At 52.8% G+C, this 16,406-nt stretch overlaps 1 protein-coding gene across 4 annotated transcripts in view; it reads right to left on the bottom strand.

Annotated features, from left to right (window-relative positions):
* Positions 1–4,263: 4,263 nt before the first annotated feature.
* The window catches only part of LOC142821585 (uncharacterized), a 54,314-nt gene continuing 42,171 nt past the window's right edge, over positions 4,264–16,406 (bottom strand). For 2 of the 4 annotated variants that reach the window (XM_075912990.1, XM_075912983.1), the window contains one exon: positions 4,264–5,096. In XM_075912990.1, the coding sequence (XP_075769105.1) occupies positions 5,080–5,096 (17 nt within the window). In that variant the 3' untranslated portion in view covers positions 4,264–5,079. Of the gene's footprint in view, positions 5,097–5,413; positions 5,655–16,406 lie in introns of all 4 variants that reach the window. The other 2 variants (XR_012898304.1, XM_075912984.1) reach the window with 2 other exon arrangements.

Here is a 16,406-nt window from a genome sequence, read left to right as displayed (position 1 = left end):
CCTGGGGCAGCTGTTTAGTTGCTCCCAGTGTGGGTGGGGCTTGGGGCTGCCTCCCTAGGAGGATGCTCTGTCTCCTAAGCCACTCCAGAACCCACCCCACCTCCTGGGCATCCCTTATCCTGCCTTCCTAATGCAGAAGTCAGCTCCATCCCTGGGGCAACTGATGTTGGCTGCCAGGTTGCTGCTTAAGTGGGTGGAGGGGGGGACTCAAGTCCAACCATCCTGTGCTCTAGCTCCAGAGGCTGATGCCCTATCCCCAGATTCACTGGAGATCTCATCCCACTGACTTACCCTTCAGCTGGTCCTTTATCCTGCTTTCCAAATTCAGGAACCTGGTCCATCCTGGGGCAACTCATGTTGGCTGCTCCCAGGGTGGAGACAGGATTCAAGGCCCCAGTTGTGTGCTCCCCAGGCAAATGCCACATCCTGTAGGCCACTCCAGAATCCAACCCCTTCCTTGCTACCTTCAGAGGGTCCCTTAACCTGTTTTGACAGCCTCCTGTAGTCCTCTCCCTGTTCCAACTTGCTCTCCCCAAAATCCAGCCACTCTGGGGCAGAAAGCTGCTGGGATTCAGCCTTCCCTTGCCTGGCAGTGACAGAAGCCACAGAGAGAGGCCCCAAGCTGACAGACTTGTCCCTCCAAGCTGTCTTCCCTCTCCTGGCTGAGGCAGAGCAGGAGAAGAGAGGCAGGGTTGGTTGGCTCCTAGGTGGGGGAGCAGGGCAAGCAAGGCCCTTGCAGGACACACAGCTGGGCTCTCCACAGAGGAGCCAAACAAGGGCTGAGCCTGAAGGACAAAGGCTTCTGCTAAAGTTGAGAACTGGGTCAGGAACCTTTAGGTTTTCAGGCTAACATTCTCCCAACTGCTCCCCTGCCCCTGCGGCCGCCACTTTTCCATCAGGGATGGCCAGGAGGAAATGGGAGATTCACCCTATGAAGGGGGGCCTGCCTTCCATCCACTCTCCAAAGCTCGGCAGCCAGCATATCATGCTGGGATTGGTAGCCAATCAGTAAAGAGGTGACTGAACTCTCCACTATAGTCCCCTGTAGGCTGCTCACCCAGTCCTGCAGGAAGAATTTAAAACCCACCCACCTCATTAGCGTGCAGCAGTGTGCCTGCAGCCCTGCACGAATTAGGTATTTCCTCCAGAGCGTGCCAGCTGCTGTAGCTAGAAGTGGCCTAAAGATGGTGTCTGACTGGATCAGGAGATTGAGGGGTCGAATCCCTTCGCACTGGTAATGGCTTTGCTGTGTCTGGGCCTGTGGGCCTGCTGTCTTCAGCCTGGAAACCTCCTCTCAGCTCCTCTGACCATTGGTCTGGCTCCAGCTGGGCTCTGGGAAGGAGTTGCTGGGCAGGCGGGAGCCCTGGCTGCTCCCACTGAAGCCTTTGCCATTCTGGCCTTGCCAGCAAGAGAAGGGGGCGAGTGTGTGGGGCAGGCCAGTGTGTGGCACAGTTTCTCTTCCCAAATGTGCCCCTGGGTTTGAGGGGGCTTATTTAATAGCATGTCTGGAGCCCTGAGTGCTTCTCTGCTTCTCAATTGTGGGGGAGAAAGCTCTTGGGGCAACATCTCCTGCCACACTGAGCCCCTTGAGGGGGAGTGGCGAGGGGGTCTGCCCCTGCTTTCCTACCATCTCAAGCTGGAGTGTCAGCAGCCACCTACATGCTCGTTGGTGGGGGCCTTTGCTGAGCATTTGGGGAGCCAGAGGGCAGGGAGCAATCTGGCCAGGGGGCCTCTGTGGCTCTGCAGCCACGCATAGGCCTGGCCCTGCCCCCCTCTTACCCTACCTCGGTTGCTCTGTGGCTTCTGAGCTTTCCCTTGGAGCTCTCAGCACCATCCACCCTGCTCAAGGTGCTCAGAGGAGGAAAGACTCCTGAGGGCATAATAAGCCACATTATAAATCACCCCTGGAGCCACAGCAACAGTAGAAGTTCCTCTGCCTCTGCAGCATGTCTAGGGGGAGAAATCACCTTCCAAAGTTAACAGTGAAGAGAGCCAAAGTCCCGTTGTCCCTGGTGCTGGCAGGGGAAGTTCTCCAGAGACTGGTTGGTCACTGCCCAGACCCAGGGAGCAGCGAATTGTCCCTGCGGGTGCAGCTTGGGCAGAGAGAGGCACAGATTTAAACAGAAAATAGACACTTGTATTTGCATGTCTCCTGCCTGATAAGAAACACCAAGTCCCACTCTGAGCGATACCACTGGGTGAAGGTGGGGCTCCAAGACAAGGGGGAAGATCCATTGCTGGAGAAATAAGAATAGATAGATATAGTGATAAATCGATAGGGAGGTGCGTGTGGGACTAGATAGATAGATCAATACTAGCATCCACTCTACAATTGTTATTTGGACAGAAAGTCAAAATAACGGATGGCTTTTTCCAATGGTGCTAAACCTCATTCCATAAGGAATAAGCTCTTTTCTGAAAAAGCTTTTTTTTGGAGGAAGTTGTATGTGGAGGCGGTATAGGGAGTTTTGTCAAAAAAAGAGGTGTCCACACTCATTGAAATGCTATAGTTCCTGTTCCCTAGCAGCTCTTAGAGCTGCAGACACAGGGGACAGGGCTTGTGGCAGGAAGTCAGCCCTCAGAGCTTCCAGCCACAGTGCAGCACACATTGCCTGTCATCTGGGCATTAAATCCCAACAATAAGTCCACCAAGAACCTCCTGCCTGTCCCAGGGAGCACTGTCCCAGGAGTCTGCCAGGTGCCATAGCTCCGCTCCAGATGCAGGAATGTGGACATACATGGCTGGATGGCTGAGAGCCTGGCCACAAAGGGCCACACAAGAACCCTGGAGCAGGTTCAGAACAAAGTGAAAGCGCTCTGGCAAGCCTACACCATGGTGAAGGAGTGCAGCTCACACTCTAGGGCAGGACCCCACTTCTGTCTAGGATTTTGATGACCTGGGGGACATGCAGCCCCTTCACCTGTCGGTGGTGGACTAGGGACTAGAGATGCCTGTTGTTGCCTGTCTGGGGGTCACAGCCCACGAGGAGGAGAAAACAGAGAGCACGGTGACCACCATCATCCTGCAGCCAGTACCCCTTGGCCTGGATTCTCCCAGGCATCCTCCAAGGCCAGGAAGGAATCATCAGGTGAGTGCTCTTAGTTTTTCACACACACTAGATGGGAGTGGTGGGCGCTGAGATACTGTGGTATAATCGTCACTTGGCCTGGCCATCTCACTGCAGTGTGTGCACATGAATGCATGTGCAACACCAGTCTGCACCATGCAGTCCCGGGAGACAGCACCAGAGCACCCCTAGGCTCCTGCTCACAGGCTCTGGGGAGGCCACCTACACATCTGACCCTCTCACCACAAGCCACTGCTGGAAGGAGGCGGGGGACAAGGGCACACTCATGCATGCACACAGACTCTGGAGTGCCACACGTGACACATAGGCAGGATTGCATGCTCAAGGCAGCACCGCTCCCAGGGACAGGACTGCCAGGTGCAGGAGTGTGTGTGCAGCCCCAGTAGAAGCCCAGGCAGCTTGAGGCCCCTCTTCTGCCCATTGGATCCCAGCATGGCTGTTCATTTCCCATTGCCTGCTTGTGCGTGGGTTGGGGGTGGGAAGCATGGTCCCATGGGGGCCTCTGGGCCCCTGTGAAGAAAGGCCCACTGTCCAGGCCACACATGGCCTTGCTCCCAGGACATCACCGTCCTCTGGCCCAGGAACTGTTGCTCTCAGCTCACACATGAAGGCAAGGCCTCAGGGACAGTGTCTCCAGGGATGAGTGACCACCTCTCTTCTCCCCAACTGGACCAGCTGTGACTATGGGCATTCAACACCACCCAAGCCAGCTGCTTGACCCCAGGGAAGCCACAGGCACTGGAGGGACCATGAGGACCTGATGAGGGAGCACATCGCCATCCCGTGGAACACGCAGCAGACGCTGGCCTAGAAAGCCTGCGATGATGTGCAATGGCAGGCCCAGATATGGACTGAGCTGCTGCATTAGGGATGCAACATGTGTTCAACCATCTAGGAGCTCCTGACCTATCCAGCAACAGTCCCTGTTCCAATCCCTGCCCCAGTCCTGGCTCTCCCTCCCATGCCTGACCCTGCTTCAGCTCCCACCAACCTATTCCTCTATTCTCCCTGGACACCCCACCAAAGTCAAAGAGGTCCCCACGCATGAGGCGTAGGAAGCACTTGTGTTACACACCACTCAGCCCCAGCCCTGAGCCTTCCCCCCCAGGTTATCTGTCTCCCCCCTTTCCAGGTTCTCATCCCCCCTCCTCCTGTTACTTCTAACCCAAATTTGTTTTTCAAAACAAAACAGATGTTTTTATTGTGTCTGCAGGGAAAAGGGCTGGAGGGGAGAAGGGAGAGGTGCTGTGGGAAAGGCATAGAGAGACAAGGCAAGGCCCTGTGGAGAGTTACTGGGATCCCTGAAAGAAACTCTCCCTCAATACCTCCCAGATGTGCACCCTTACCTGATGGGCCTGCTGGACGGCAGCTGCTCAAAAGCCCATCCCTCCCAGCCAGCCTCTGCCCTCCCCCCACCCCGGAAGAAAGGCCTCCCCCTTCCTCTCCTCACTCTTGTGGAACACACAACAAGCGGAGTTCACCTGGGGGATGTTCTGCTCCCCCACATTCAGGCAGGTCAGGAGGCACCTGAATCTTGCCTTCAAGCGGACAAGCCACATTCAGTCTGCATGCGGGCCCTGCCCAGGCGGCCTGGGGTCAAGGTGGCCAGCGTAGGGCTTCATAAGCCATGCCATGAGGGAGTAGGCTGCATTCCCCACAACGCACAGTGACATTTCAACATCCCCAACCCTGATGTTGCGCTCAGGGAAGAAAGTGCCAGCCTCCAGCTTCTGGGAGAGGCTGGAGTTGCGGAAGACGTGGGCGTCATGTGCCTTCCCCCAAAAGCCTACAAAGATGCTGCAGTGGTTGACCAGGGCCTTCAGGACCACAGAAAAGTATCCCTTCTGGTTTATGTACTGCAGTGTATGGTGGTCAGGAGCCCAGATAGGGATGTGGGTTCTCCCTGCAGTTGGGGAAGCCCAGGGTGGTAATTCCAGCAATGATGGGGTCCAAGTTGCCCAAGGGGGTGTCCCTGCCCAGCAGAACGTTGTTAATGGCCCTCACCACCTGAAGGAGACAAACAAAGAAACAATACAGAGAATCAAAGGGGGTGCCTGACCCCTTGGGTGGTCCCCTCCCTCTCCCTTCCCATAAACACCCAAGGAGCCACCCCCCTTTGGAACCCTCCCCAGCAGGGCTGTGTGAGGGCAGGACTGCAGAACCCCCCAGGGACAGGGCTTCCCCCCGCCACCTCCTGCACTCCCAATCTCCCCTTTCCCTAGGGTCCCTCTTTTCAGTACTCCCCCCTCCAAAGACTGCAGCCTGAGATCACCAGGAGGGCCCCAACAGTTGACTTCCCCACACCAAACTGGTTGCCCACGGACCGGTAAGTGTCCAGTGTGGAGAGCTTCCAGGCTGCAATGGCAACCTGCTTCTCCAGGTGAATGGTGGGTCACATCTGGGTGTCCCATCTTCTGAGGGCAGGGGCAAGCCAGGCACACAGCTCCAGGAATGTCTCCTTCCTCATATGGAAGTTGTGGAGCCACTGCTGGTCATCACACTGCTCCATCACCAGCCGGTCCCACCAGTTGGAACTGGTATCCAGCTTCCAGAACCGTCTCTCCACTGTTGGGGGCATAAAGGGGAAGAGTTGCAAGGGCCTTGCTCCTGCACACAGGCAGAGGTTCTCAATGATGAGCTCGGAGTCGAGCTCATGCAGGGCCATGAAGGCAGCCTGCAGAAACTGCCGCACAGGAGTGTGGCACCATCGCATGCCCAGGGGCAGCTCCAGCTCCAGCTCCATGGCAGGGAGTACTGTATTTTCCAAAAGCAGAATGTCACACTCCCACCCCCACCCCTGGGGTATGTGGGATCGGGGCACCCACGTTAATGGTGCGGAGGCCCCGATTCCAGGTTTAATCTGGGCTTGTAAATCCTAGGGGATAGGTGTGCTCATATAAAAGGGTCGAGCCTGAAGTAGGGTAGTCCTCTCCCCCCATGAGCCAACTGTCCCCGCACAGCAGCTATGGGTGACGGGGTATAGTCTGCGCCTGCTTTGGGGCATCTCTTCCCTCCCCCCCCCATCACTAGCAAGAGTTCAATAGGAAGAAAATCCCTCCCGAAGAACGATCTTCACCATCTTTGCGGTATTTAGTTTAGGTGGGGTAGGGGAACTTGGGCCCTCCTCCGCTCCCGAACTCTGGCCCCAGGACCCTAGGGTGAGGCCACACCAACCTCACCCGAATGGTGATTTGTACGTGATTCACTCACCACCCCTCTCTGGGTGTTTGCTGTCTGTGTTGGCAGCCCTGTCCTGGGACTGCTTTCTATGACTTTCAGATGCTCCTCCACTGGGTGTTCCCCACAGGGGTTGGAAGAGTCTGTTCCGCCAATCGTGGGTGTTGTTCCTGCCCAGAAGCCTGGGTCCTGGTCTCGGCCACGCTGGCTGCTGTCATCCCGGCCTTCGCATCTCTGCCCTCTTTGGCCTCGGCTCCCGTGCTCCCGGCAGCTTCTGCTCCTGGCTGTTTCCCAGCTGGCCCCAGCGTCTCTGGTGGCTTCTGCTCCGGCCCTGGCATCTCTGGTGGCTTCTGCTCTGGCCCTGGTGTCCCTGGCCGCTTCCACCTTGGCTCTGGCATCTCTGGCCGCTTCCGTCCCGGCCAGCTGCTGCTTTTAAATGCAGTGCGCAGCTCAGGGCACCAGCGCGGCACTGCCGGGGGGCGGGGGAGGCCGCACCAGTCTATACCTGGGCCTGGTGCCTCAGGTGTGCTCTGGCCCGTGGGAGGGGACGGATTCACCCCGTCACACAGGGCAATGAGAGCACGCAGAAAAAATGCTTTGTTGTCCCTTAGGCTAGGTCTAGACTACACTCTTGTACTGGAAAAAGCTACACAAATTGCTTTTTCCAATAGCTTTTCCAGAAGAGGCTTTTCTGCCATTTGGCCCTGTCTAGATAGGGCCAAATGGTGGGAAATCCTGCTCTTTTGGAGGAGCCCTTAGTCCTTATAGAATGAGGTATACAGGGCTCCCTGAAAGAGCATGTCTGCTTTTCCACAAAAAAAGGTGGAAGAGCAAACATGTTCCCTGAACGCAGCAGAATTTTTCTGGGATACAAATGGTATCCCAGAAAAACCCACCAGTCTAGATGTACCCTAAGAAAGGTAGGCAAGCAAGCAGAAGAATCTAATAAACGGCTGTCCAGAGGGGTCCCTTTAAGCTCGCGTCTCAGATAGCCTTAGGCAGCAGCTCCAGGAAGCAAATGCTGACCTAATGCCCTGTGTGAACTAGTTCCAGGTGGCCTTAAATGTGAGATAGCGTCCAATCAGTGTGGACACTTTTTTTTAAATAGCAAATCACTATTTTGTTGCACTTTTTGTGTGTAGATGCTCTATTTCAAAATAAGTTTTTCTGGAAGATATCTTCTGGAAAAGCTTATTTCGAAAGAAGCTTGAAGTATAGACATACCCTATGACACAGACCACTGTGCCTCCTGGGGTTGGACCTATCCCATGCTGTTCCCAAGTCCCTCCCAAATGTACCACAGCTTAGAAAGACTCACTGACACTAGGCAATAACTCAGGGTCGGAGCTGTCTTCTTCCACCCGTCTCCCTTGTTGTTAATTGTCCAGTTCAGTTGGAGGAGAATCAGAGACAAACTCCTGTCCTCTTCATGGCCCCTGTGACATTTGCCTCCCCATCTGGGATTTTAGCACAAGATTCTTTACCACTGCTACCAATCCCTGGGATGGACTCTGCCATATTAAAAAGGGCATTTCCCAAAATGAATGGTACAATATTCTCAGGAATTGAATGGATATTGCAGTTTTTAAAGGTGATAAAATGTGCAGTGAGACCACTAGGCGCATCATATAAGTGGGACACAGTCAGTGCCATCCTTGGGATTTTGGGAAGGAGGGTCCTGTAGCACTGGGGTGCTTACTCTTGAAGTCAAGTACAGCGAATTCATGCAGCCTCTCTCTCCTGTAGAGCAGCCCTTTGAGTTTCTGTCTGGGCTTCTATGGTTAAATCATGAGCTTTCCTCTGAGTTTCTAAGGCTAAATCACATGCAGCTTTTTGTTCAGGCTGTTTCAGTTCCATGGCCCTTTGATGGGCTTTTTCTTCTCTGTCTCTCTCAAGTTGCTGTAGTTTCAGGGTTCACTCATGAATAGCTTTATCCCCAGCAATTTGGGCTTCTATCTCAAGCCTCTCTAACTCAGTGATAGAAATGTAGCCGTGTTAGTCTGGGGTAGTTGAAGCAAAATGCAGGACAATGTAGCACTTTAAAGACTAACAAGATGGTTTATTAGATGATGAGCTTTCGTGGGCCAGACCCACTTCCACTTTTATTTGATCTGAGGAAGTGGGTCTGGCCCACGAAAGCTCATCATCTAATAAACCATCTTGTTAGTCTTTAAAGTGCTACATTGTCCTCTCTAACTCAGTTTGTCTCTTATGGTCTGCCTCCCTGTCTGCTTCTTGGATTCTGTGCAGCTTCAGTTCCTTCTGAACCTCACTCATTTTGCTAATTTTCCTGGCTCTATTTCCCTTATCCAAAATAAGCCAACAAAAATAACAAATCAATAACCACTTTTTCTGTCTTCCAAAAACCACAATTAGGCTACGTCTAGACTGCAGGGTTTGGGTTTTTTTGTAAAAAGATACACAATTTGCGAACCACAATTTGCATTTTCTGCTTTTTTTTTTGTGGAAGAGGCTTTTCTTTAATTTGTCCCATCTACATGGGGCCAAATTTCAGAAAAAAGAGAGTTACTCACCTGGTGCAGTAACGTCTGTTCTTCGAGATGTGTGTCCCCGTGGGTGCTCCACTCGAGGTGCTGGGCTCGTCCCAGCGCCACAAACCGGAGGAATTTTCACTAGCAGTAGCCCCCTACCGGACCGCGCATGCGCGAGTGCCCCTTCGCGCCTTTCATCTGAGCGCGGTCCGGTCTTGTCAGTTTCCTCCCAACCGGAAGCATCTGAAAGACATAAATAGAGGCTCCGAAGCAGGGAGGAGGGTGGGACGTGGAGCACCCACGGGGACACACATCTCGAAGAACAGACGTTACTGCACCAGGTGAGTACCTCTCTTTTCTTCATCGAGTAGTGTCCCCGAGGGTGCTCCACTCGAGGTGAGTACACAGCAGTGGTCCAACGTGACATGAGTGCTTCGGACCTATCGCCTTCGGGCTGTAGACAAGACAGCCTGAGCTACCCTCGAATCGGAGGTAAGTATGTTCGCAAGGGCATAGTGTTTAGCGAATGTGAGGGTGGACGACCAGGTTGCTGCACTGCATATGTCCTGCAATGGTACTCCATGAAGATAGGCAATGGATGTTGCTATGCCCCGGGTGGAATGAGCGCGAAGACCGCTCGGAAGAGATTTGTTGCGCAAGGCGTAACATTGTGTGATGCAAGCAACGACTAAACGGGAAATACGCTGTGCCGAAAGTAGTTTGCCCTTGGAGCATTCGGCTGTAGAAAGGAAAAGCCGTTGAGATTTTCTAAAGACTTGAGTTCTGTCAAGGTAAAAGGCCAGTGCTCGCCTGACATCTAGGGTGTGTAGACGTGCTTCTTCCAATGAGGAGTGAGGCTTTGGGTAGAAAGTCGGTAGGATTATGGGCTCATTTATATGGAAAGCTGAGTTGACCTTTGGCAAAAACGCTGGTTGGACACGCAGTACTGCCGCATGACTGAAGAATTGCGTATACGGCGGATCAGCGGAAAGAGCTGCTAATTCGCTTACTTGACGCGCCGACGTGATGGCAAGTAGAAACACAGTTTTCATCGTGAGCATCCGTAGACCACACGTTGCAAGCGGCTCAAAGGGTGTGCGAGTCAGAGTGTCCAATACTAGAGGCAAGTCCCAAGGCTCTGGTGGGATCCTGTGGGCCGGATACAAGTTGCCTAACCCCTTCAGAAATCTCTTGGTGATAGGGTGGGCGAACACTGAATAGCCATCAACGGGAAGACGGAAGGCTGAAATTGCCGCTAGATGCACCCTTAGAGAAGAAATAGTTAGTCCCGTCGTCTTTAGATGCATCACATAATCCAGTATCTGTTGTATAGACGACGAGTGAGGGTCAAGATCCTTTGCCAAACACCACGAATGGAAACGGCGCCATTTATAGAGATAGGATTTATGCGTTGTACTGTGTCTACCGTTAACCAACACGCGTCTCACTTCTTCGGAACATGAGAGTTCCGAAGCTTGGAGCCAACTAGGAGCCATGCTGTGAGGTGCATGCGGTCGATGGCTGGGTGAAGAACCGTGCCGTGTTTCTGGGATAGCAAGTTGGACAGCTGCGGTAGTCGTCGTGGATAGGCCGCTGACATTCTCGACAGCTGTGTTAACCAAATCTGCCTGGGCCAGAAAGGTGCTATCAGAATCACGGTTGTGCCGCCCAGTGCTATCTTCTCCAAAACCCTTGGAATGAGTGGAAGAGGAGGAAAGGCATATAGCAATTGGTGACGATCCCAGTCCAGAAGGAAGGCATCCCCGAGAGAGTTCGTGCCGATGCCTGCTCGTGAGCAATACTGAGGACATTTCCTGTTGTGTCGAGTGGCGAACAAGTCCACCATGGGAAAACCCCATTGCAAGAAGATGTCACGGAGCACTTCGGGATGCAATTCCCACTCGTGCTGTGAGAGGAAGTGCCTGCTCAGAGTATCGGCAATTACATTGTCCTTGCCAGGAAGGTATGCTGCAGTTATGGTGATACCTTGTTGAATAGCCCAATTCCACAGGCGGACAGCCTCCGCACACAGGGAGCGGGAGCGACCCCCCCGCTTGTTGATGTAATACACCGTGCATATGTTGTCGGTGAGAATCTGTACGGAGTGTCCTCGGATGATGGGCAGAAAGTGCTTGCAGGCCTTGAAGACTGCTCTTAGTTCGAGAAAATTTATATGCTGTAGTGATTCCTGGGGCGTCCAGAGACCCTGCGCACGGAGCTCCCGAAGGTGGGCGCCCGAGCCGAGCAGAGAGGCATCTGTAGTGATTTGTAGAGATGGTTTTCGGGCATGAAAGGGGACCCCTGTTAGCATGTTGTAGGGGTTGTCCCACCATGCCAGGGAAGTCCGCACCTGACTGGGCAGAGAAACCACCCTGTTCGTACTGCGCACCTGGGGCGTGTACACAGTGAACAGCCAATGTTGAAGACTTCTCATATGGAGTCTGGCATGCGGAACCACATATGTGGTGGCTGCCATGTGTCCCAATAGTTGAGACAGGTAAGTATTTGGGACTTTGGGGAAATTGATATTGATTGTACCAGGTCTTGTATGAGTTGAAACCTCTTCACGGGCAAGTATGCCCTCGCGGTTAGGGAGTCGAGTCTTGCGCTGATAAACTCCAGGTCGCGAGTAGGTGTTAGGAAGGACTTCTCGATATTGATTATGAGCCTGAGGGCTGTGAACAAAGTGGTAGTTATAAACACTGCCCTCGTAGCCTCGTCGAGTGTGGGAGCCTTTAGCAGGCAATCGTCCAGGTATGGAAAGATTGTAATATCGAGGCGTCGCAGGTAGGCCGCCACTACCGCAAGGGTCTTGGAGAAAACCCGTGGGGCTGCCGATAGTCCGAAAGGCAGCACGCGATATTGATAGTGGTTGGACCCCACTGTGAACCGAAGGAATCTTCTGTGCGCCGGGTGTATCGTTATATGGAAGTAGGTGTCCTGAAGATCGAGGGACGCGAACCAATCCCCTTTGTCGAGAGCCAGGATGATCAAAGATAACGTGACCATCTTGAATTTTTGCCTTTTCAGATGACGGTTGAGCCGACGTAGGTCCAGGATAGGCCTCCAACCCCCTGATTTCTTCTGGGTGAGGAAATAGCGAGAGTAGAACCCTCTCCCCAAAAAAGGTGTCGGCACCCTTTCTACTGCCCCTAATATGAGAAGACGTGACACCTCTTGATGTAGAAGAGTCTCGTGAGAGGGGTCCCTGAAAAGGGACGGGGCAGGAGGGGAGGGAGGGGGAAGAGAGGTGAAGGGGATGACATATCCTGAAGTGATTACATCGTGAACCCACCGGTCAGTGGATATGAGAGCCCAACGATGCTGATAAGGCCTGAGACGATGATGGAATACGCCTTTTGTGATGTCCTGAGTCTCTGTTAACGGGGTGGTCCGAAGTCCCTTGATCAACCCATCAAACCTGCTGTCGGCCCTGCTGCTGGACAGGCGTCTTGTTGGGTTGCTGGCGATGCTTCTGGGGCCGTTGTCTTGGCCTCTGTTGCTCATATGGCCTGGCGCGTGGCGTCGCATAGGAGAATGGTCTTTGTCTATTGTAGGGTATGTATTTCCTACGTTTGTACATCCCTAGCGTTCTCAAAGTTGTACGTGTATCCTTGCCCGAGTGGAAGACCTGATCTGTTGACTGAGCAAATAGCGACTTGCGATCGAAGGGCAAATCCTCCACCTTGGCCTGCATCTCCTTTGGGACAGCAGCCTGGTGTAGCCAAAATGCCCGACGCATGACTATGGCCGAAGCTGCGGATCTAGCAGCTGCGTCAGCCGTGTCAAGGGCGATCTGCAAGGCTGTTTGGGCGACCGTATAGCCCTCTTGTATCACTGCCTTGAGCATCTGACGTTTGGAATCCGGCAAGTGCTCAGAAAGAGGGATCAGTTTCGAATAGTTATCGAAATCGTGGTTTGCTAGCTGTGCCGCAAAGTTACACATCCTCAGAGCAGAAGTAGAGGAGGAATATACTTTCTTGCCCAAGATATCCAGTCGTTTGGCCTCCTTGTCGTTTGAGGGATTCTTGGTCTGAGACGATCTTGTTCTCTGCTGTGCGGCATCCACCACAAGGGAGTTAGGCTGAGGATGTGTAAACAGAAACTCCATATCTTTCTGAGTGATGAAGTACTTCTTGTCCGACCGCTTATTAGTTGGTAGCCATGTGGCCGGCGTCTGCCAGATGTCGTTGGCGATCTCCAGTATAGCGTCATCAAAGAGAAAAGCGAGCTTTGACTTTTGGGAAGGTTGTAGATTCTTAAGCAACCGATGTTGTTTCTGTTGCACGTCCGCGGTCTGAACGTCCTGGGATTGTGCAACTCTCTTGAAGAGCTCCTGGAACTACTTGTGGTCCTCCGTAGGAGACAAGTCCACAGGGATCACTGCGTCATCTGGCGAAGATGAGGAACGCTGCGCCAGGGAATCAGGGCTCTGCTGTCCTTGAAGAGGAGTGTGGTCCTGCTTATCCTCCTGATATTGAGAATCCAAATCCCCAGCCGAGGATGGTGGTGCGACATAAGGAGTAGACTCGTCCAGACCGTGTGGAGATTCATGCCGAGAAGATTGCGGTGATCGCGATCGCGAATACCTTCTGCAGTGAGATGAATGAGAAGAGTACTCGTGATAACATCGGTCACCCCTCCGACTGCGGCAGGGAGAACGGCTGTATCTTCTCACTGTGTCATAGCGACGATGGCACTCTGTACGTCTTGGGGATCTTGGTGAAAGGGATCTCCTATAGTAGCGTGAAGGAGACCGTGAGTAGCGGTCCCGATAGTACCGACGTGGCGGTGAATGATGAAATGGCCTATAGTAGGGTTCCCTGGAGGTCGTGTAACGGTGAATACGACGACGGTAATCAGCATGGGACGAGGTAGGTGAGTCAGGTCCAGGTGAGAAGGTGACACTGTCCGGCGTTACTGATGGTGTCCGGACCCTTGCAGACTTTTGTTGTGCTTTGGTTGGCACCGAGGCATTGCAGGCAGGCTGAGGAGGTGCTTGTGGCAGAACAGCAGACAGTGAAGTAGCCTCTGCCACTTGAACGTCTGCCACTTGAACGGCAGAGTAAAGGCTCGGTGCAGCTTGATCCTCCGGAAATGTGAAAGCAGGAAGCTGGGCTGGCAGAGACTCCTGCGGCGGAGGTGCATCCGGTGCCGATATGCCCGGCACCGAGGAGCCCAGAGCGGCACCTATGGAAGGCGCTGTGGGTGCCGACACTGCTGGCTGCGGGCGCGCATGCGCCGGAACTCCCGGTGCCGGGGCTTCTCTTGCCGGCTCCACAATGGCCGTTAAAGCCGTTGCCGGCACCAACTCTGCTCTCGACCCCTTCTTGGGTGTCGGAGTGGAGCTTTTGGGACAGGCTGCAGTTGGGGCAGAAGAGCTACGGCCCTTGCCCGCCTTGCCCGCGGGGGGTCTCGGCGCATAGCCAGAGCTCCCCGGCTTGTCCGCGGTGCCACTCGGTGTCCCGTGGATCTTGGGGGCTTGCTCAGGAGATGCAGAGTGCGGCTCGGAGACCTCCAGAGCTTGGAGAGCCTTGTTGAACAAAAGGACTCTCAACCTCAGCTTTCTAGTGCGAGCTGTCATCTTCACGCAGTGACCACAATTGGCTGGGACATGAGTGTCCCCGAGACATCTGACACACCGGGAATGTCCATCTGAGATGGGGATAGCCTCCTGGCATTGGAGGCACTTCTTGAAGCCGGGTGATCCTGGCATCCTTGCGTCCTTTGTTGTTTATTAGTCAATTTCAGTCAGGAAGGCACTGACTGACCGCTGAAGAAAAAGCGGCTTTTTTTTTTTTAAAAGGGAACTACAACTAGAAACAGTATAACAGATAACTACCTAACACTAATCAAGTAACAACTATAACTAAGAAGGTTTTTCCCTTTCCCCTCAGAGAGGAGAAGGGAGCCTAAACTAACTCCGTCTGCGGCTGCGGACGGTTGGAGAGAAACTGACAAGACCGGACCACGCTCAGATGAAAGGCGCGAAGGGACACTCGCGCATGCGCGGTCCAGTAGGGGGCTACTGCTAGTGAAAATTCCTCCGGTTTGCGGCGCCGGGACGACCCCAGCACCTCGAGTGGAGCACCCTCGGGGACACTACTCGATGAAGAACCTTCACTTTCGGAACATCCCTTAATCCTCTCAGAAAGGAATACATGGATGCTGAAAGAATGCGCTCACGTTTTTGGAAACTGTTCCAAAAAAGCAGACGTGTTCTCTGGATGTGGTAGAGTTTTTCCGGAATGCCAGAAGTATCCCAGAAAAACTGTGCAGTCTAGACATAGCCTCAGAACACACTTAAAATCATGACTAGCATTCAGAGCATCCAGCTGCACACATTTACCCTGCTCACTGCGCTGCTGTGATGGGATGCAGTCACAGAAGACCCTTTAGGAGTGCTTCCTGGAGTGCTGAAGACACTGACACTCACCTCTATGCTCTCTGGGGCTTCTCACCACCCTGTCCTGCTAGGCCAGCTCACTTGGTCTTCACCCAGACAAGACAGAGAGCTGAAATCACTTCTCTCCCCACTCCCAAGGAACAATATAGACACTGCAACTCATCAGGTCCAAGGAAAATGCAGATCCCCAAATGGGATCAGAACCAATGTTCCCTCTAATTTTTTCCATCCATGTTCAGAATAAATTTTGTCCTGTGCACCAAAGCATGTGCAGATATGCACCACCATTAGAAACACATGCTGTTGGCTGCTGCCAACCACAGGTGCTTTGCTAATCAACTGGCATTTGAATTAGTTTTGCGTGTGTCATGAATCACGGGTAGTGAATGGTTGGCATGAGTGAATTAACAGTAAGTGAGCTGAAGAGAGGCCACACTAGGGTTCAAGTTATGGACTTGTTTATCACTTTGAGAAAAAGACTGTGTGCTGAGACAAGCAATACTGCACAAAGGAAGCAATGTTCCCAAACAAAAGGAGTCAACGAGGAAAGAACTTGACCAAGGACTCTCCGTTGCTTATCGTTCATGGCTAGGAGAGCAGAATTGGGTGTTGTAAGCAAGATGTTCCAAGATTGGTCGCAAGCACACTCGCAGGTGGTGAGATCATCAGACATCACCCCCATTCAAACTGTTCCTTGCCGATATATATCACACCATTTTGCCACATGAGTTGGAGTCCATCAATTTGGCATACTGGGGTGATGTCCACGTCAAACTTCCACCTCAACCAAATTCACCAACATTACTTGGGGTTTGGCCAGCCCCAGAGGACGAGTGGTATATGTGAAGGTGTTTATGTGTTAAACTGGGTAAGAATTAGACGCTAAATTGGGTTAAGAATTAAACAGTTAACTACTCAACTTAAACATTGCTTTAACCTGCTTTTTAATTGCTAATTACTAGTTTTAAATATTGCTTTTAAACTGCTCCTGAATTGCTTGTAATAAAGTTTGTTAAAGATATATTTAGTCACTGTGGATTTGTTGTTGTGTAAAGCCGGATCTAGTGGTCTGTTGTGCGGCCTGATCACCTGTGCAACAGTGCTGCCTTCTGACAGGTGGCTGCAGAAACACACAGCTTAGAGGGAATGTTGATCAGAACCCCAAATAAATCATTCAGATAAACCCCCTTAAACAATGGAAGGAGGATGTACATACTGATTGCTCTCCCCCAGGTAACAATC

The sequence above is a fragment of the Pelodiscus sinensis genome, chromosome 31 (genome assembly GCF_049634645.1).
Source record: "Pelodiscus sinensis isolate JC-2024 chromosome 31, ASM4963464v1, whole genome shotgun sequence".
In the NCBI taxonomy this organism is placed as follows: Eukaryota; Metazoa; Chordata; order Testudines; family Trionychidae; genus Pelodiscus; species Pelodiscus sinensis.
The sequence above is the reverse complement of the archived record's forward strand: the minus strand, read 5'-3'. Positions and strand labels throughout refer to the sequence as shown.